Genomic DNA, 22,640 nt, shown 5'->3' on the forward strand with positions numbered 1-22,640 from the left:
TGGACGTAGGCGTGGGCATGTATGGGATCAGAGTCCTGTGCCAGGCCCTGGTCTTGGAGGTAGGAGTGTCCTTTTCCTGCCTGTCCTCTGTTTTAACTTACTATATTCTCCTTTTCCTAACTTGGTGTTTCTGGGTGGCTCTATGGGGTTGGGTTTCTTCCACCATATTGCAGAGTTCACTTTCTTGGGAGCAAGGAAAGCAGCCCCAACCCCCGCTCCCAGAGTAGGGTGAACTGCAGGATCTAGTAGCAGAGCACTTTCCTCCACCCTTCCTTGGGTAACACCCCACGCACCTTCAGCTGCTCCAGATCTGGCCTCTCCATGCTGACCACGGCGGCCAGCAGCTGGTCCTCCAGGCCATCTCTGGTCACGGTGAAGTTGATCAAGGTGGCCTGAGCCTGCAGCTCGGGCTGGTAGTGAGGATTGGCCAGCTTGGTGTGAAGGATGAGCCGGAACTTGGGATTGTATTCACACTCTTTGTCTCCAATTTTAATGAATCTGGAACATACAGGCTCATGTGAAGGCGGGGTGATTTCCTGTGAGATTTTTTTTTTTCAAGATCATAGCCAACAATGTGGCTATATTTAGATGTACTTTTCCTAGGCATGTCTAGCGTGCTCCCTTGGGTCCTTCTTTGCTGTAATTTAGGGTACAGGTTTGGAAGGGAACCAATTTTCCCTTGGCCACCACATTTGATATATGCACTGTGCAACTCTAGGGAGAGCCATTCTGGTGGTGGTCAGTACAGTATATTATGGAAAAGCTCCAGCAGATGGCAGTAAAGTGTTTGGAGGAAGCAGCATCTTGTACTTTGCACAAAGATGTTTTTAGGCTATGATAGGTCATACTTTTTTTTTTTTTTTTTTTTTTCTCGTGGCTGACAAGAGAATGACTTTGATGGGTGAAAATAATTAAGCACATAAATGAGCATGGAAAAGCAGCTTAGGGCCTGAGCAGTGGGTGAGACTTTTGCTACAGTTGGATATGGTTTGTCCCCCAAAAGTTCACAGGCCAGAAGCTTGTTCCCCTATGTTATGGTATTGATGTTAAGAGGCAGGACCGAGTGGAAGGAGGTAATTAGGTCACAGGGGTGGGAAGGGATTAATGCTGCTTCTCTGAAGTGGGTCAGGTCTGGTGGGAGTGGATAAGTTCCAAAGAGAGTAGGTTACAAGATGAATGAGCCTGGCTCCTCCTCAGTGTCTTGCTTCCTGTTTTGCCATACGATCTCTTTGTCTTTCTCGCATGTCCTCCTGCCATAGTGCCATCCACCATATTTTGATGGAATCAGAAAGCTCTCACCAGAGGCCTAAAGGATGGAGCTGCCTGATCATGGACCTTTTTAGCCTCCAAATTGTTGAACAAACTTATTTTCTTTTTAAACTACTCAGCCTCAGGTATTTTGTTAAAGCAACAGAAAATGGACTAAGATCCTAAGTCAAGCATGCCTTCATGATAATTAGCACTCCCTGTCTTAGTGAGGATGGCTTTTCTACTTCTTCTCATTTCCCTTGTGCATCGTATACTCTTTCTGCCCTATTCTTGCTAAGCCTGAATCTGTAATGGCACCCAAGATGAAACTGAACTGTGTATTTGTGGGTGTGGGAGGGGATGCCGGAAATCAAACCCAAGGGCTTGATTGATTGCATGTTCTAGGCAAGTGCTCTACCACTGAACTGATGTGTCCAAGGCATATCAAATGACAGGAGTTGGGTTCTCAGAACCCAGATGTCTGACTTGGATCCAATGTTCATACTTACGTGTCAGTCTGCTTTTTGACCACTTTCCTTCCAAGATTCCTCCTAAACTGTACACTGTGGCCATTTAGAAGGAAGTCAACAGGTTGCTGACTGATGAAAGCAAAGTTCATGCCAAGAAGCCCTCTCTACCAGAGAAGGGCAGCTAAGCAGCCCTCTGCTGGGAGATAGAAAGGTGTGCTGGCTACAGGGAGCTCCTTGACAAGAGCAGAGGAGAAGAGATTCTAGCAAAGCAGACCTCTCCACATTTCTAACTGGGGTGGGGAACCAGCTCTTCACACAGGGGCAGCCACATGGCTTGAACCTTACCGTCCTTTCTTAATGACTTCTCTCCCCAGCAGAGGTCCCAGAACAGGATCAATGGATTCTTCCAGGTTTTCAATCAATACCACGTCTCCAGCTTCCAGGGCACGCTCGATGGTTTGCAAGTAGCTGGGGGGAGCAAGTCAGGAAGTGTGAGCCTGTGGCCAGGTGTGCACTCAGAGGCAATTTAATAAGATGACTGTGGCCTTCAAGGCACGGCAGTGCACTTGGAGGCACAGCTATTTGAAGCGTCTTCAGTGGCCCCATTTTTCTCTATTTCAAGTGACATTTATGTAATTTTGTACATTTTTAGAAATAGGGAGAAATTGCAAAATACAAAAAAGATTATGGAAATTCATCATAACTATATTAGCAATATGGCATTTATTGGATATATCTGGACATTCAGTGATCCTTTGGTAACTGTGGGGTTCCAGATCCCTGTGGACACCAGAATCCGCAGGTGCTCAAGTCCCTTCTATAAAGTGATGTGATATTAGCATTTAACCTGGACACATCATTCTGTATACTTTCTACATACAATACCTCATACAAAGTAAATGCAATGTAAATCATTGTTATACTCTATTGTTTAGGGAATAATGACAAGGGAAAAAAGTCTATATATGTCCACTATAGGCACAGTGTTTTTCATATATTTCTGATGTGTGGTTGGTTGAATCTGTGGATTTCTGCCCTGCAGATACAGAGGGCCATATTGTATTTTCAAATTTAGTTTTTATACTATTGAATTCATATGGCATCTTTACTTTAAAACCCAGTTTTCATAAATAAAATATAGTTTAAACATTTCCCTGTGCTATTAAATATTCTCCCAAAGCAAATGTTAATGACTGGATATTAGACTTTTATTTATATAACTTAACTTATTTATCAATCAATCAATGAATATCTAGGTTACTCTTAACTTTTCAGTGCTTTGTAGCATTTAATAAACACATAATAAATGAATTTCCCCAAATCAATTTATAAGTTTGATGTAATTCCAATTCAAACAGAAAAAAAAACATTTTGTGTAACTTGAGAAAAGATTTTAAAGTCATCATAAAGGAATACCATAAGGCCAGTTAACAAAATGATGAAGAAGAAAGGAGACTCATATTATCTAATACTAAAATATTTTATATAACTTCAACAATACAGGTGTGTAAAAAAAGTCTCTCTCTCTCTCTTTTTGGATTGGGAATTGAACCCAAGGATGCTTTATCATTGAACTACTTCCCCAGCTTTTTTCTTTTTTTCTTTTGATATAGGGTCTTACTAAATTGCTGAGGGTCTCATTAAGTTGCTGAGTTTGATCTTGAACTTGTGACAATCCTGCCTCAGCCTCCTGAGTTGCTGAGATTACAGGCACGCACCACCATACCCAGTCAAAAGAACTCTTAAAAGACAAGTACTGAAGAGTTAGTAAGTTAGCAATATTTTTGAATGATAAATTATAGAAAGTATTATTTCTATTCTCTTTTTCTTTTTTGCAGTACTGGAGATTGAAACCCAGGTCTCACACCTGATGGACAAGTGCTTCACCACACCACTGAGCTATATACATCCCAACCCTTTTAACTTTAATTAATTAAGTAATGTGCTGGGAATCGAACCCAGGACTTTGTGCATACTAGCTAGACAAGTGCTCTACCATGCAGCAACAATCATAGTCCTCTTTCCTTTTATCAGTAATTACTTCTCGCTACCTTTTCCACAATTATAATGCATTACTTTTGTAATGAGAAATACTACAATTAATGTGACTGAATTTATAACTAAATAATTTAAAAGCGAGGTCAGTAAGCTAGTATAGTATGAGACACATAAAAAGAACAAAAATGCTGTTTAATACAATAATGATACAGTAAAATGGCATTTCTAATTAATCGAGAAAAGGATGGAAAATGTATTAGGTTACATTGGGACAGCAGCTAACCACTTGGAAAATTAGTCTGCATCTCATTTAGGGAACTTAAAGTATGATTGGATTTCAGTGTAAAAAGAAAATTCACAGAAAACTAAAATATAATAAAATTTCTGGAGGACAAAAAAGACATTTTTCTAAAGATGATCCGCAGAAGAAATGGGTGATAAGTCTGAACAAATAAAAGCAAAATTAAATAAACAATAGTATGTCAAATCTCCCAAATAAAAAGCCTAGACAGGTTTTTCATTCACTTGACAAAAGAAGATTACACATTGTATGGATAATGCAGCATTTGCATGCAAATAAAGTACAACAAATCTAAAAAAACCATCCAACAGAAAAGTAGTCAATAGACATGAACGGAGAATTAATTGAACAAATATTTATTGAAGGCCAACAAAGTGTCAGGCGGTGTTTGCGGTAGTGGGGATGTAGTAATGAGCAATACCCCCTCCCCCCAAAAACCAATTACACTTCTATCTAAAATGCATTCTGTTGACTAGAAAGGGATATTTTAACCTAAGTTTGGGAAGAAGATTAAGGTTAGATTATTCTGTGACTGAAGATGTAGATAAAAATATATCAGTCATTCCTGGGTGTTCATTTGCTCTGTTTTACAATTATTATTTATAGTTCATGAGACTGAATCTAGGGACCCTCTACCAATGAACTACAACCCAAATACTTATTTTGGTCAGGGTCTTGTTAAGTTGCAGAGCCTGACCTCAAATTTTCTATCCTCCTGCTTCAGCCTCCTGAGTAACTGGGATTAAAGGTGTTTAACTGTTATTTTTAACATTACACATTTGGTGTAAACAATCCTGAGTGAACTAGACCTGTGGGAGGGCATGTTAGGGACACATGACCAGAGACGCAAACCTCACCTCACTTGTGCTATGTTGGATAAATCTCAGGTCTCTCAATGAGGATAACCTGGGTTCATATATTGCCTCCATCATTTAAAAAAACAAAACAACTATTTAATGGACTATCATATGTCACAAAACAACATTTTAGTCAGCAAGCAATTGCCTATATGACAGTGGTTCCATAAGGTTATGCCACCTAGTGACATCATACCTATCTCACTTTGTGTAAGGATGTTCTATGCCAAAAATCAATGAAATTTAACAAAAAAAAAATCAACAAAACAAAAAAGTTGCTTCTTTGAAAACATAAATAAAAATGACAAATTGTTAGCCAAGCTAACAAAGAGAAAGAGAGAGAAAACTCAAATTACTAAAATTTATGATGAGAAAGGAAATATCACGATGGACACTACTGAAATACAAACAATAATCACAAACTGTTTTGAACATTTATACTCTAATAAAATAGAAAATCTTGCAGCTCAGGAGGCTGAGACAGAAGGATCACAAGTTCAAAGACAATCTCAGCAATGGTGAGGTGCTAAGCAACTCAGTGACACCCTGTCTCTAAATAAAATACAAAATAGGGCCAGGGATGTGGCTCAGTGGTCGAGTGCCCCTCAATCCCTAGTACCAAGGGGAAAAAAAAAAGAAATGAAAAGAAAAAAGAAAAAGAAAATCTTGAAGACTTTGACAAATTTTTAGAGACAAATGACTCACCAAAATTGAATCATGAGGATATAGAAAATTTAAACAGATCAATTTCAAGCAATGGAATTGAAGATGTCATCAAAAGCCTACCAACAAAGAAAAGCCCAGGGCCAGAGGGAATCTCAGCTAAGTTCTACCAGACCTTCATAGAACTAACAACAATCCTTCTCAAATTATTCCATGAAATAGTAAAGGAAATAACCTTTCCAAACTCATTCTATGAAGGTAGTATCACCCTGATACCAAAACCAGACAAAGACACATCAAGGAAAGAAAACTTCAGGCCAATATCTCTGATGAACACAGACGAAAAAATTCTTTTGTTCCCAGTACTCTTTATTTACTTGTTCATTTTAGTTACACATGACAGTAGAATGTATATATTATATATACATGAAGTACAACTTCCCATTCTTCTGGTTATACACGATGTAAAAATTATATTGCTCATGCATTCATATATGAACACACCAAAGTTATGTCTGATTCATTCTACTAACTTTCCTATTCCCATCCCCCCACTTCCCTCCATTCCCTTTAGTCTAATCAAAGTACTTCAATTCTTCCCTACTCACCACCCTTATTGTGAATTAGCATTTGCATATCAGAGAGCACATTCAGTCAGCCTTTTTTTTTTTGAGATTGGCTTATTTTTCTTTGCATGATAGTCTCTAGTTCCATCCATTTACTGGAAAATGCCATAATATCATTTTTCTTTATGGCTGAGTAACACTCCATTGTGTATATATACCACATTTTCTTTATCTATTTATCTGCTGAAGGGCACCTAGTTTAGCTATTGTGAATTGAGCTGCTATAAACATTGATGTGGTTGAATCGCTTTAGTATGCTAATAGATGCAAAAATTCTTAATAAAATACGGGCAAATCACATACAAAAACATATTTAAAAGATCGTGCACCATGATTGCGTGGGGTTCACCCCAGAGATGCAAGGTTGGTTCAACATATGGAAATCAATAAACGTAATTCATCACATCAATAGACTTAAAGACAAGAATCACATGATTATCTCAATAGATGCAGAAAAAGCATTTGACAAATTCTAACCAGAGCAATTAGACAGAAGAAAGAAATTTAGGTGAAACAAATAAGAAAAAAAGGACTCAAACTATTTGCTGAAGACATGATTCTATATTTAGAAGAGCCAAAAACACTCCACCAAAAAGCTTCCAGAACTCATAAATGAATTCAGCAAAGTTGCAGGAGGTAAAATTAACACCCATAAATCATTTGTGTTCCTATATCAGTGATGTATCAACTGAAAGGGAAATCAGGAAAACGATCCCTTTATAAAATAAAATAAAATAAAATATTTGGGAACCAATCTAACAAAAAAGATGAAATATCTCTATAATGAAAACTACAGAACACTAAAGAAAGAAATTGAAAAAGGTCTCAGAAGATGGAAAGATATCCCATGTTCTTAGATAGGCAGAATTAATATTGTCAAAATGGCCATACTACCAAATTCAAAGATGTACTTTATAGAGATAGAAAAAGCAGTCATGAAATTCATTTGGAAAAATAAGCCAAAGCAATCCTTAGCAAGAAAAATAAAGCAGGAGGCATCACAATACCAGAACTTAAATTATAGTAAATTATACTACAGAGCTATAGTAACAAAAAATGCATTGAAGACCCATGGTACAGAATAGAGGACATACAGACAAACCCACATAAATACAGTCATCTCATACTTGACAAATGCACCATAAACATACATTGGAGAAAAGATAGCTTCTTCAACAAATGATGCTGGGAAAACTGGAAATCCATGGCATTTGCTGGTAAATGGATGGAATTGGAGACTATCATGTTAAGTGAAATAAGCCAATCCCCCTTAAAACAAAGCCTGAATGTTCGCTCTGATATGTGGATGTTAACACACAATAAGGTGGTGGGGAAGAAGAGAAGTTCATTGGATTACACAAGGGGGGAATGAAAGCAAGGGAGGATAAATAGGAATAGAAAGAAGAGTGAATTGAACTCAACTTTCCTATGTTCATGGATGAGTACATGTCCAGTGTAATGCCACATTAGGCACAACCACAATAATGAGAAGTGATATCCCATGTATGTACAATATGTCAGAATACATTCTATTGTCGTGTGTATCTAAAAAGAACAATAACAAAAAAGAATGCTCTGTGATGTTCACACAATGATAAAACTGCATATCAAGGATACCTATCATCACGAATCCCTGCCATTAAATGACACGTGACTGTATTTTTCATTACGGGAAAATACACAAAATATAAAATTTAGTATCTGCACCACTTTAAGGGTACATTCACACCATTGTATAATAAGCACAAGTATCCATTCACAGAAAACTACTTTTTGTAAATTCTGTACCCACTCTAACTCCCTAGTTAGAGGTGGGGGAACTGGGAGGAGAACCAGGAGCAACCAGGAAGGAACTTGTGTGAGATCAGGAGAAGAGAGACAAGCTAGGGGAGGCCTAATGTCTGCTCCTGATATTTCTTTTCTTCTTTAAATTTTTTTTTTGTTCTTTTCAGTAACACATGACAGCAGAATATATTTTGATGTGCCATACATACACACTTACATTTCTTTTTCCTGTATCCATGGCAAAATGGTGACTTTTGTGCTCAGTTACTTACCCTTTCTGACCGATCTGGGTGACCCGGAGGTCTTCTCCATATTTGGTCTTGATCCACTTAATGCCTTGTAGCTGAGGGTCCACCATGAGTGGCCAGCGCTCACAGTTGATGAGGATGGTGGCATTCTCCATGGACATGCGGTCTGCCGGGAGGCCCTCATTCTGCCAGGCGGCCACATCGGCATCATCTGTCAGCATTCTCAGGGGATCCAGGGTTGGGGTGACTGGGATGGGAACCTGGTGAAAGTGAACACATGTGTTCAGAACGGAGGAGCATTTTCTCAGTGGGGCGGGGGTGGATCCGGATCTCACTTTAAAAAGCAAGATCAAGGTTCCCCCAAAGAGTGTGCATGGGGGTGTGATCATTTTTTTGGAATCAGGTGTTTTGTTGAAGTCCTGATAGTCTTTTTTTTTCTCTTGATAGATAAATAATAATAGAAAATACCCCATTGCTCTTTGTTATATTCACCTAAACCAAATTTCTGCTAGAGATGGGTTATATTTTAATATAGAACCTCCTACATTTATTTTTCTACCACATCTCTCGGTTGCCAGTCTGAAACTTTCATCTATTATACCACCTTGCAAAGGGGTAGAAAGGCTTACTTTCCTGCCTGCCCCAAACATCCTACTCCCAGTGTTGCTCGCAGGACCCTCTCTGCACATCTGCCTGCAGAGAGCATCCACCATCCCTGAGAACTCTCCCCCATGGCTTCTCCAGGGTCCCATCAGGGATACCAGACCCTTCCTTTTCTTATTTTAATTTTCCTACAAGCAATCTTTTTCATCGATGACTCATATACACTTTTTAAAAACTAGAAGTAAAATTCACACAACAGAAAACTAACCATTTTAAAGGTGTCGGATTCAGTGGCATTTAGAACATTCGCAATGTTGTGCAACCATCGGCTCTGTCTATATCCAAAACATTTTCATTGCTCCAAGAGGGAACCTCATACACATGAAATAATCACTCCTCATTTCCCTCTACTCTAAGCTCTTGGCAACTACTAATATGTTTTCTGTCTCCATGGATTTTCTGATTATGGATATTTAATATAAATGGAATCAGACAATATGTGACCTTTTGTGCCTGGCTATTTTTATTTAGTGAAATGTTTTGGGGATTCAGACCTAGTCCCTTTCAACCCCTCTGTCTCTCTCCTCTCTGGGCTGTGCTTTGCCCAGTTGCCCCAGGAAAATCTCTTCAAACCATCTCCTGTCCCTTAACTTGATCTATTAAGGGCACAAATGGCCCGTGCTCTGCCATCTAACAAACTGTTAAAGAGAAATCAGCCCCTTCAAGGTTTTCATCCTGGGATCTGATATAGTTTTAACATTTTTCTTTTAATCTTATTCACAGCGGCATTATTTTGAGAAGGCATTAGTAGTTTTCAGCAGACTGTTATAGTTTGAATGTGCCCCTGAAATTCATGTGCTGAGAACTTTGTGATGCCACAGATCTGGGAGGTGGGCCCTAATAAGAGGTGATGGATGCTGTGCCCCTCTCCTAAGGGGATTTCTGTCCTCACTATGGAGTGGGTTAGTCATTGTGAGAGTGGACTTGTTGTTCAAGTGAGTTTGGCCCCCTCTTGTTCTCTGACTCTCACCCTCTTGTATTTTTGGCTCCCACTCTGGGATGATACAGCGCAAAAGCCCTCACCAGATGTCAGAGCTCTTGGGCTTCAAGACTCATGAAGCATAAGCCAAAAAAAAAAAAAAAAAATCTCTGCTCTTTATAAATTACCCGATCTCAGGTACTCTGTTACAGAAGCTGAAAACAGACTAAGGAGTCTATGGCACAAAAATGTTTAAGAACCCCGAACAAAGCCAGCAAAATCCTCACCAGCTGCTACAAAGAAGCTCATCTTCATTTGCTCAGTTAATAATGGTTCTTTCAACAATTTCCTCTTTTCCACCAGTGTTCAAGATGAACAAAATAACAGTTTAATTAGTACTTTTAACATGACTAGTTAACACAACGAGTACTGCTATGTTATAATAGCTTAACTAGTACTTATACCATTCCAAGTACTATAATAGTCTTTAAATCACTGTTTAGCAAATCATCACAGAAGTAGGATTTTATGAGATAATCTGGGAAATCAACCATTTATTCCCCCTCAAATGCATCTGTTTTGTTCTGGGGAAAATGAATTTTGGAAGACATCCCTTACTGTACATTGTGAACTTTTTGTGCTGATGCTTCCCATAGCTGAATTTTATGAATTTAAGATCCTCTGTGAACATGTTGGTGGTATCCTGATCTTGGATGACTTCTGAGACTCCTTTAGAATGGAGTGTAGGTCACACTGGATGCCCACTGAATATCTGTGAACTAGTGATAATGAGTGATGTGAATATGCCATGGGAATATTAGGAATTATTCTGACTATAGGGTTCAGGTGCAGCTTGTAATCCCCTTTGATCAGGAACTAGCACTATCCCCTACTTCATTAAGTTGGGTGGGAGAGGTGTAGAGGAAGGAGCCGGGAATAGATTCATCTACTTATATAAAGACCACCTGTGCAGCCCCTGGCAAAATCACCTGAGCTGTGGTGGGTGTGTCTCAGAGTCCCAGGCACAAATTAGGCAGCTTTGAGGCCTGGTGACAAGGTGCAATGAGTAGCTGCTCCTATGACATTTGGCTCTGGAGCTGAAAGATCTGAGAAAAACAAAGGTTCTGTTTGGGTCTCCTGGGTTTTACTATTTTGAGGAGAGCCAAGAGAGAGCTTCTGGCCAGAGGACCCAAATTCCCATGAAGAGTTTCATTGAGAAGTGAGATTCTGTCCTTGGCTGGCCTAAAGGGTAGTGGGCCACAATGCAAGGCAAGGTAGAAGGACACAGACACCCATGTCCCAGGCCTGGTGCTAAAAGAGTGGTAGGAGTGAGTGTGCAAGAGAGCACCAGGAGGTTTGAGTTCCTGTGGTCGTGTGACCTCATTGGTATCCAGGCGTGGACACAGTCAGGAGAGATTCAGGAAGTACGTACTTTCAGCTGGCTCAGGTAGGGTCGCCAGGTCCCGTCCATGAGGCTCTGCCGGTATTTTTTGGTAAAGAAGCCAAGGTACGAAATGAAAGCTGTAATAAGCAAAATGTCTCCACACAACGTCCTTTCCTGCTGCTTGAAGTTCTGCACAGCTTCTGCCCACCTCACGTTTTCAGAAGCGAGTCCTCCAACCTACCATTTCAAAGGCCAGAGAGGAGAGAAGATGCTGTCACATGCCAGGCAACAACAGTGGATCTGACCACAGAGATCACACATTGCATGTTCAGAGCAGGAAGAGCCAGGACATCATTTGTTTGACCCTTTCAATCAGTGCGATTTGTCCTGATTTCAGCAAACACTCCCTTGTTCTGTGCTATGCATTATGAGGACCACAGAAAGATGACTGTATTTTTTTTAATTGGTGCATTATGATTATATATAATAGTGGGATTCATTATGATACGTTTCTACATGCACATGACATAATTTAATCAATTTCATGAGCAGGTACTTCTCCTTTTCCTCTCCCCCTACCCCTGGTTACCATCCTTTACTGGATCCCTTATATTTTCATGAGATCCCTCTAAAAAATACTTTCTTCTCTCTAAGTTCCACATATGAGTGAGAATATATGACTCTTGACTTTCTGAGTTTGGTTTATGTTGCTTAACATGATGGCCTCTAGTTCCAATCATTTTCCTACAAATGACATAACTTTGTTCTTTATGGCTGAACAAAACTCCATTGTGTGTGCATACATACACACATACCCACACATGCAAGCGTGCGCACACACGCACACATTAAATTTTCTTTACCCATTTGTCTACTGATGGGCACTTAGGCTGGTACCATAACTTGGCTAGTGTGAATTGTACTGCTAAGAACATGGGTATGCATGATTGCTATGGTTTGCTGAAAAACAAGCTTTTAGGCTCTGCCTTTTTTCCCCTGTGGAGATGGACACCACCCACTTTACAGGTTGTTGGGAAGATTAAATACGATCTATATGTTAATCACTTAGCACAATACCTGGTCTATAAGACCTATCAGAAAATTAGGTACCTCTCCCTTCCTCTCTAAATGCTGGCCTGCCATCCATTGTATTTTTCATTATACCATGAAAATAAATAAAATCAAATCTGTGTGCTATAAATAATTACCACGTGGTAAGTAAGACACAAATGCCAGAAGTACGGTGCATACGGGGGTGTGTGCCGAGGACCACAGACTTCGGAACACACCCAGATTGACCTGGCCCACTTTGGGATAGCAGCCCTCTCCTTGGGAATAGAGCCATCTTTCCACCGAGGATTGCAAACTGTCTCATGGAGCTTCGTTCCTGTGTGAGGACATGCCCTTCATTTTTTCCTTGAAAAAAGCCACCATACAATGTCAGAACTGGGAAGGACCTGAGGAATTCACTAACTTCACCATTCCCCTTCCATGTTTAGATTAGACTAGAAGGGTGTAAGTATTTCCCCACAATCTGCTGGTAGAGAAAGAGGTGGTTTCAGAACATGTGCCTCATGATTCTCTAGCCTAGTGCCATCCTGCCTCCCATGAGAACCATCTCAGAAAATGCTCTAGCCAGGTGCAGAAAATTGTGCTGAGTTTTGGAAACCCATCAGGGAGCTGAATGGAAGGCAAGCCAGCTAGGAAATCTGGATGATTTCTCGCCCAATTGTGGAGGTGCTGTGTCTAAATCAAACCATTCAGTTGAATGGAGGGTCTCTAAATTATGTAGAGGCTGGTCCCACGAGCAAGCACAGACACACACTTGTGGTACGGCCTTTCTTTACTAATGCATGACTCAGTTTAATGGTAGCAATGACTCATTTCTCCCTAAATTAAAAAATATGGCTTTGTTATACAAATAAGTGGTGTCTGGAATAAATGTAAAGAAGAATCGATTATATTTCCCTTCACTGGTAGGGATGGTGCTGCTAAGACTCTCAACTGAAGAGTAACCTCATTCAATGGACTGCTTTGCAAGATCTTAACGGATAAAGACGATGATAAAATCAAACAATGGGGGAGGGATTGAAAAAGGCCACAAATTCTTTGACATTCCTCATCAAGAGTTCGTGCCTATCTCCCTGTCCTTGAATCTGTGACTGCTTGGATAGATAGAAGATAGTGGAAGTGCCATTGTGCTGGGTTTTGTGTCCAGGCTTTAAGAGACTGAGACTGTCCACTTTCTGTCTCGGAGTCCTGGGTCACTATGGAAGATATCTGGCTAGCCTGCAGGAGAGATTGCATGGAGAGGCCCTGAGACTACACTCTTATTATCAAAACATAGCATAAATAAGATCTTTAGAGCTTGCCTATAAAATACATGCTTCCTCTAGGAATGTTTCTGCTCACATGCAAGCATAATTGCATCTTGCATGGGTATGTCAGATCCAGCGTTTCCTTCCATCCAACCATCTCTATAAGCAAACTCTTGGCATGACCAGGGTGCATGTCCACACTTTCCTGAGGTCTCAGTCCCTACATCCCAGCACGTATTAATGTTTCCCCCCAAGATGGGCAGTGCTGAGCTGTGCCATATATTTCACACCTTCACAACACTCCACAGAGCTGCTAATGTAACTGGAGCTCAGGCTGCCGAGGTGTGCACTCACCAGGCGGTTTGCAAGGGAGATGGTACTTGCGGTCATTTCAGCTTCTTGCTGACATCTGAGTTTGTCGGCCGTTGCTTTCTCAAACTTGGCAGTGAGCTTTGCCAGGTTTTCATTAAGATGCTGTTTAGGAAGGAGCACAAGGTCTGTCAGTAATCCCAGCTCAGGTCACCTCCAGTGCTTCTGAGATGAGGGTTCATGTGATTATAGAAGAAGTTGTTGGGTTGTGGGGAGCTTAAGGGCCTGGGAAAGCAGGGTAGGGAAGGAAAGGAGCCAACTAAATGATCTCAAGTGGAGTCCCAGGGAAGAAGTGGCTTTATACCGTAGTGAGGCTATGGAGTGGGAATGCAGAGATTTCCCATCCAAGGTGAGAGAGCTGAGCTTCCACACTCCAACACCTCAGTCATGGGGTAAAGGCTATAGGAGGTGAGACTGATGTGGGAGGTGGGGTGCATACATCCCACCTTTATTTGTATTGGGGAAAATTGGGTTCTTGTGGTCTGTAAAAATGGTGCAAGCCCTGCTTCTAAAAGCACATTAAAGCTGGGGGAAACAAAAACATGGTCCAGAGGACACCAGGGCAGATCTTCCTGGATCACTGACTGTATCTTCTGTGTCTGGTCAGGACAGGGCTGTCTGAAATCTCAGTCCTCCTTTGACTAGAAGGCCTTAGACCCATAGGACAACTCTTATATCACCTCATTGCTTGTCTTCCATTATTGCAAAGTATGGGAATATTTTTGAAAAAGTCATAGTTTTGATTTTTAAAAAAATTATTAAGAATCTAGAACTGGGGCTGGGGTGGTGGCTCAGCGGTAGAGTGCTCGCCTAGCATGTGCAAGGCCCTGGGTTTGATCCACAGCACCACATAAAAATAAATGAGCAAAATAAATGTATTGTGTACAAATAAAAAAATAAAAAAATAGTCTAGAACTTGAGCATAAAGCATTTGATGCCCTCAAGAATACATATTTGTATGTATAAAGACACACAAAAACACAGGAGATACCTACAAATGTGTCCCATGTGTGTGCAGTAACTGGGGTCCAGGCTGTTCTGTTAGCCATTACTAAAGTCACAAGAGAAATAAATACAAGGCCAAGTTTACACAGCCAAGTAGGTTTAAGAGCAAGTGGTGAGCCATCTGATTAATGATGGCAGACTGGCCACTCATTTCCCACCTCTCTTCCCCAGACTTCTCTAAAATGATTGCAAAGCAATTAAAAAAGCCATAAAGCCCTTAACAACAAGCAAAATGGTGAAGGCTGTTGGAGGATGAGGCTTTCCAAAAGATCTTTGGAGGGTCATGCTATGGAGGGAGTGCAGAGCAGGAGGAGGAAGGAGGAAGCTGCAGCTCCCATATCTCACCAGAGGGGGAGCTGATGAGCCCACAGAGCCCCACTGTGAATTGATTTGGGGAAGTCAGGTGTGATGGGGGAGAGAGGAGCTGGAAATAGAAGGGGTCATTGGGAGCCTATGGATCTACTTCATATCTTCCTCCACATGTCCAGCATTCAATGCCCCTCGGCACCTAGGCCACCAGGCAAGAGAGTCAACAGGGGCAGAGAAAAAGCACCATATTTTGGCATTTAGGGAGCATCCAACGTAACTTATTTGATCTGGAAAACAAATTATACCAGTCAGTTCTGCACTTACCTGCAGAACCAGAATCAGCATGTTTTTTTTGTCTTTCTAAATGTTTTTATTAGAATATTACAGCTGCACATAATAATTAGGCTCATTTTGACAAATCATACTGAATGGGATCTGATTTATTCCATTTCAGTCCCTGGTACCCCCCCCCTTCCCTTCTCCTGTTCCCTCCTCCTATTTCCTTCCTCTAATCCTACTGGTCTTCCTTTCACTTGTTTATTTATTTATTTTTGATTGCTGACTTACACATATACATAAAGGTGTAATTCACTGTATACATGCACATAGCATGATTTTTGTCAAGTGCATAGAATCAGCTTTTGAACACTACCTCTTATAAACATGAAAGAACAAGAAGATGTTAATGAAAACTTAGGTTAAGGTAAATAAGAGGAAAATGAGGGTCTGGAAAAAAGAGAGATAATTCAGTAACAACAACAGCAATGTTAAAACCTTTTCCAACTATTTTATCAGAGATATGCAAGATATTTCACCCCTCAAATGAGAACAGGATGCTACCAAAACAACTTGTTGGCAATGACCAGTATTGCATTGTTAATTTAAAACATATTAAGTTCAAGGGAAGGGCTAAAAGAGGAATTTGAGGAAATCTCCTAGAAATGACAAAAAATCATACAGTGACAAAAAGAAGGGAAATAGAGGACCATGTCAGGAGGGTTGTCATCCAACCAATATGCATTCCAGAAGATGGGACGAAAAAGAAGACAGAAGGATGAGATAATACCAAGTGGTTTCCAGAGCTGAAGACAGTAAGTCTTAACATGCAAAGCACAATGAATACAAAGAGAATGACAGCTAAGCACAGCAGTGTAAAGTTTCAGATACTAAGAATAAAGAGAAGGTTGAAAGACTTCCAGAAAGGTGAGGGTGAAGGGGGGGAAACGGCATTCACAAAGGAATGGGACCCCAATGGTTCATTACACTTCTCACCAACAACAGAATAAAGCACTCTGTGTTTCAAGGGGAAAAATAGCAACTCGGAATTCAAAACTTGGCAAATTAATTGTTACTTCAGTTAAAAAAAAAAGGCATTTCCAGACTTTTAACTATTCAGACAATTTACCTCTCTTAAGTTTTTTGAGAAAGTTTCTTGAGGATAAGCCATAGAAGAATTAAAGAAGAAACCCACTTTATGCATCCTGAATATAAAATTCTGTACTGGGAATTATCCTTAAATTCTAACCACAAAGCATGCATGTGGCAGGTATTTATGTGTGTGATGTGTGAGCATGTATGTGTGTGTGTGGAGAGTGTGTGTGTGTGTGTGTGTGTGTGTGTGTGTGTCTATGAGTGTGAGTGTGTTTGTGTGTGTGACTGGAGAAGGCTGGAAATGGGAAGGAATTTTCAACAGCAAATGGGGAGGAATTTTCTTGCCCTGAGTGAGCTTGCATATTAGAGACAGGTGATGGCCCTTGTCCTCTGGTATTAGCAGGGACAGTTCACATTCTCTTGATGTTAATAGGCACATGAATACGCAAAGGATGGAGAAGAGGTGGTTAAAAGCAAGATTATATATATTTTTCCACTGGAAAATATTTTGGCAGAACAGAAGTGCCTCCCTAAGGTAGCCAAGGATTTTAAACATTCACATTCATCATGTGAATGTCGGCTACTGAAAAGGTATAAACATTTTGAAAACATCCCCTTTGCACCAAATGTTCTTTTAGTTAAAATAGCTTGAATAGAGAGTCTCAAAAATTCTCTTGTTATACTTTCCTGGGAGAGACTGAAGAACATGAAATTACTGGGAGGTCTTTTCCTCCCAGAAATCTGGAATGGGGCTATCACGGTATTTTACCCTTGGTGTTCTTTGAAGAGGAACTGCTATGGAGATTATCACCTGTTTTAAATAAATGTTCCATGAACATCTGGATTTACAAAGCAAGTATTTTAGAGATCGGCTGCTTTACCAAAACCTTTATTATTATTATTATTATTGCTGAGGATCAAGCTCACGGCCTCATACATGCTAGGAAAGTGCTCTACCACTGAGCTACATCCCCAGTCCCAAAGTATCTTTCAAAAATAGAGATTGGTGGCAAGGATCTTCGAATTAGAGACATTAGTCACAGGTTTTCATTTAGCAATCAATAAGCCCACGCCACATGAGGCATGCCGCACGTCTAAAATCCTGCTTTTGACAATTTGTAAGACCTGCTTTATCGCCATGACAAATGTGCAGCAAACATCTCATTTGCCTGGAATGCAGGTGTAGAAATTAAATATCCAGAAAATTGTTTGGATTGAAGTTGATTATGGGAGCGACTGAATTCTTGTGTGCAGTGGACATGCATGTGATAGACAGTGTGCAAGGCAAAGGAGGGCAGGAGAGGCAGAGGGGCAACAGCGAGACCTCAGACTGTTCCTGCTGCTCTCTCTGTCCTGGGCAGGTCTGGCTTCAAGCTTTACTTGTGCAATTTCCTTTAATTTTAACAACAATCCGATGAAGCCAGTTCTATTATTGTGTCCATTTTACTTTAGGAAACTTTAATTTGGGCATTCTAAAGACTTCACCAGTAAATATCACAGCTTAGTTTGGAATTAAAGTCTATTGATGAACATATTTTTAATTGCTGTGCTATCCCCAGGATTCTAATGTCTATCTTTTACTTTTGAAGTTTTTATTTTCATGGTCAAGGTGAAATTCAAGGGGACTCCTCTCTAAAATAGATGTGAACCCAAGATCGCCATCCCCTTCCCCCAGTGCAGGGTGAAGCAGATATGCTAGTGCTACTTATGTGATGTTTAAAATAGTTAATGACCCTTATAGTTTTATAGTTTTGGACAATGGAACACCCCCAAAATCACAGAATACTGCTTGCTTTTTTTTCTTTTTCCCCAGTACTAGGGATTGAATCCAGGGGTGCTCTACCACTGAGATACATCCTAAGGCCAGCTCTTGTTATTTCTTTTATTTGGAGACCATGTGTCACTGAGTTTCCCAAGCTGGACTTGAACTTGTGATCCTCCTGCCTCAGCCTCCTGAGCCACTGGGATTACAGGTGTGTGCCACCATGCCCAGCTATACTGCTTGCTTTTAAAAGCATCCATAAAACAATGCAGATAACATAAGACATGTCCACACTGCTGAGTGTGAGACAGACACAGTTGGCCAGAAATGAAGACAATTAGGTACCAAAGGTGAAGCAAGGTGGCTAAAACCTACATTTCAAAGGGGAGGAGGAGGAGGAAAGAATCTTGAAGTCTTAACTGTTTGGTCTTAACTATCAAATGTGCAAAAAATGTTAAATTCTCTTTAACATTTAACATGGTTAATAAGAGAACAGTCAGCTCCATGATAATACTGTGTGTCTATGATATATCTACCTATCTGTCACCCTTTCTTTCTTCAGAGAAAAAGGAAAAAATCTTTTCAGACCAGAATTGTAAGCCAGTGGTTCAGGGGATTTGTCTTGTTTGGCCTAAAAGATGTTAGAAAAAGAAATATAAAAAGTTGCCTCTGTTGACAAATGAAATTTTGTTTAAAAAAAAGTGGAGGGGGCTGGGTCGTGGCTCAGCGGTAGAGCGCTCGTCTAGCACGTGCGAGGCCCTGGGTTCGATCCTCAGCACCATATAAAAATAAATAAACAAAATAAAGGTATTTTGTACAACTACAACTAAAAAACCCAAATATTAAAAAAGGGGGTGGTGTTTCCTATTTCTCCTTAGATATCATGTTAGGCACTGGGTCATGGCCAGAGAAGGGTGTTTGAGAGGCTGCACTGTTTGCCATGGGGTGAAGAAGGGGCTGGGGTCCACTCACAGCAATCTTGGCTTTGATGGCCGCCAGCTTCTCCTGAGCAGCTGTGAGCTCTGAGGTGGCTTTGCTTAAAGCTTGGCGCTTGGGTTCCACATCACAGAACACCTCATAGAACCTCACGATGTTGATGACCCAAGAGCAGAGGCCCGAAGCTGCGTAGGACTTGGTGGCCACGAACTCAGGATTGAACTCAGGGTCTTGCAGATATGGTCTGATGGCTTTGAGGCAATTCTCGTGAATGTTCTCCTTGTCAAAGTGGATCAGGGAATCCAGGAAGCTGTCCACTTTGGTCATGGTGACCTTAGCAGCCTTCCAACTCCGGTCCTTGGGCACCTTGCCCCCTGGGGCCATGAGTACCATCACTGCGGCACTGACGTTGCTGACAGCTGGAGGTGGGGAACCAAAGGACTTCAGCTCTGTCAGGTTGGTCTGAGAAAAGAGAAGGAGGTCATTAGAGGGAAAACGAATGAGTTTTCTTTGTCCTCTCGGCCACTAATGGAGTTAGGCTGGGGAGCAATCCATCTGAATGGGCTGCTTTGAAGCCTGCAGCAGCCCTCTGAATTTTAAATATCATGACTCATCAAAAGGAAACCAAAGCTACTCCCCAGCGACTTCAGACTTCCCTGAATGGTGAGACGGGACTCAGCTATGTTCTTTCAATGCTTTAACTGACTCTCAGCCCATTAGAAACACACAATTATTTCACATTCAGCTGAAAAACTATAAGGATGCCAACATACTCTGAAATATGCAGCATGACATGAATAAAAGATAAGGTTATTATAAATTAATTTCCACCCCGGATTGAAGAGAATAGCACTGAAACTCAACTAATTTTTTTTTTCTTTAATTAAACTGCTTTGTTCCATGAGCTCGTTCTAACTACTCTTGACTGTCCTGATAGCAAAGTGGCATTTTTTTCTGCCAAGAAATAATTCAGACAGAAAGCCAGGCACGGCTCCTGAGTCAGCTGCAGGTCGCAGGTTTGTCCTTTGTTCCAAGTCTCACTTGCTCTAGAGAGATGTGGCTAAAAGGACTGACCTTGGCAAATCACTTAAACTTTCCTGGACTTGATGCCCTCGTGTGTAAATTGGGGTCAGGGGCACCCACTAATTCATGTATAAAATTGTGTTCTAAATGCTCATGAAGTTGATGTGAGACTCTATGTGATATTCCACGGGAAGCCCGGGAACGAAACCACTCGCTTATGGGGGAAGATCTTGATTTCAAAGCCTTTTCCAAATTTACTCGAGGTGCACTTGAGCCTGGAAATCCACCAGTGAAGGGGACTATTTCTAGCTCCTAATGGAAAGACTGAGGAAGATGCTCCTTTTGTTCCTGAACTGTTTTCACATGTGGTTATGACTCCCCGGCAGGGGAAGAAATGAAGGATGGCATAGGTGTGTGAGGGATGCTAGCATACCTGTAGTGGTAGCCTCCATGGAGGTGAGAGAGGGCGAAGGGAGAAAATAGGAACAGACAGAAATAAGAAATGGCATCATTTAAAAATCAATGCTTTGGGCATGATGGTGCATGCTTATGACCCCAGTGGCTTGGGAGGCTGAGGCAGGAGGATCGTGAGTTCAAAGCCAGCCTCAGCAACTTAATGAGACCCTGTTGGAAGGAAGGAAGGAAGGAAGAAAGGAAGGAAGGAAGGAAGGAAGGAAGGAAGGAAGGAAGTGCTGGGGATATAGCTCCGTGGTTGAGTGCCCCTAGGTTCAATCCCCAGTACAAAAACCAACAACAAACAAAAAACCCTAAGAAATGATCTGAACATGGATTCTCAAGACAATAACAATGGGGCAGGCAGCAATGGTACTACTAACAGAAGCCCAAGGTTGGCAGAGACATTTCTCAAGAGGCCAACATCAAGTGTGCAAACATTGGGCAGCCTTGGTTCCACTCCTATCCTAGGACTATTACTTTAGCTGTGGCCTTGACTGCTTTTCTTCAGGTACCTGCCTTATTAATTTGTCCTTCCCCCAAGTTTTTCTCAAACTTCTCAGGATGGTCCACACCACCTTCCTTAACACCAACTGCTACCTTCTGCCTTCTACCACTGGTCCTCACCAGCTGCCCGTCCTCGGGGCTCCTCCATGCTGTGCTCCACATTTGTCTTTTTTATTCCACAGCCTCTGCCATGTTGTATCCCTTCGTGTAAATTACCTCTTCCTTATGCTGATGGTGTCTTGCCTCTGCTAGAATATGAGCATCCTAGAGACACAGCTCTTCTTTTTTTTTCCCTGCCTAGTCCACTAAAGGCAGTTCATAAATCTTCATTGAGTGAATAAATAAATAAACAAATGTACGTCCAGAGTCATTCACAGGACAAAAATTTAATAAGTACCAGTACTGTTTTATGGGAGGAAGATACTTGGAACACAAGAAAGGAAAAGTCCTTTTACTTATTCAGCTGGGGGAGATGGTCAAACAAAGAGATAATCTTTGATAGTTTTGACAGTGAGAAGATAAACAAACCAGGGCTAATGGATAGAGACTACTTGGAGGGTGATAATACCATGTTAGCTAAGAAGGTAGGTCTGCAGAGGCCTCTTGGAAGAACCTGACTTTACAGCTGGGAGCTAAAAGATAGGAGCAAAGCAGTTCTAGAGAGATCTGCAGGACTGTTGCAGGCTGCTGAGTCAGCAATGGAGAGGCCAGAGGCAAGAAGGCATTGGGCCATGATGTAGGGGTCAGAGGAGTCAGGAGATTGGTGGAGATGAAACTGAAGGCGCAATCAGGGCCAGACCATGGGGACTGCAGGCACCATGGGGAAGAGTTAGGATTTTATTCTAATTTCAGCAGGCAGCCAGTTGGAGGCCTTAGACAGCAAATGAAATTATCTGCTTTATGCTTTAAGAGGGTCACAAGAGAAAATTACAACATATCGAGCTTTGCAGATCTTTATTGGCTTTGGTTTATGATTCTAGATTCTGGCAGCAATTCGAACAAAAACAGGTCAGAATGCTCCCTGACTGCACCAGTGGGTTATGTTTACAGCCAGAGAAAAGGAGGTGACCTACAGAAAGCAGAAAGAAGTGAGGTACAGAGATGGCGCCACAGGTTACAGCTTGACCTTGGCCTTATTGGAAACTGCTTTGGTTGGCTGAAACTCTGCTGCTGGGATAGGTTAAGACGTGGTCATTCATTATGAGAGGAGGTTGTAGACTCTCTTCACTTCAAGATAGGCTACGGTTCACTCTGTATGGAGAAACATTTAGGCCAAATTTAAAATATGTTCAGAGGCATATTTTAATGAACAATTAATAACTTATGAATGTTATTAATTATTTTTTATAAAGTGTGATTTTTAAATAAGCAATGCACTTTTCTCTCTTACAGGCACATAATTGATTGGGCCAACTTCCTAAAGGT

General features: G+C 41.1%; 1 protein-coding gene across 2 annotated transcripts in view; it reads right to left on the minus strand.

Moving 5' to 3' along the window:
• Window positions 1–22,640, minus strand: part of DNAH9 (dynein axonemal heavy chain 9) — a gene marked incomplete at both ends in the record, with an annotated part of 338,928 nt that overhangs the window by 73,938 nt on the left and 242,350 nt on the right. For both annotated transcript variants that reach the window (XM_081272229.1, XM_081272228.1), the window contains 6 exons: window positions 294–498; window positions 2,064–2,186; window positions 8,221–8,456; window positions 11,211–11,399; window positions 13,835–13,954; window positions 19,269–19,694. In XM_081272229.1, coding sequence (XP_081128355.1) covers window positions 294–498; window positions 2,064–2,186; window positions 8,221–8,456; window positions 11,211–11,399; window positions 13,835–13,954; window positions 19,269–19,694 — 1,299 coding nt within the window. The remainder of the gene's footprint in view (window positions 1–293; window positions 499–2,063; window positions 2,187–8,220; window positions 8,457–11,210; window positions 11,400–13,834; window positions 13,955–19,268; window positions 19,695–22,640) is intronic.

The sequence above is a fragment of the Spermophilus citellus genome (genome assembly GCF_964194105.1).
Source record: "Spermophilus citellus genome assembly, chromosome: 17".
Taxonomy (NCBI): domain Eukaryota; kingdom Metazoa; phylum Chordata; class Mammalia; order Rodentia; family Sciuridae; genus Spermophilus; species Spermophilus citellus.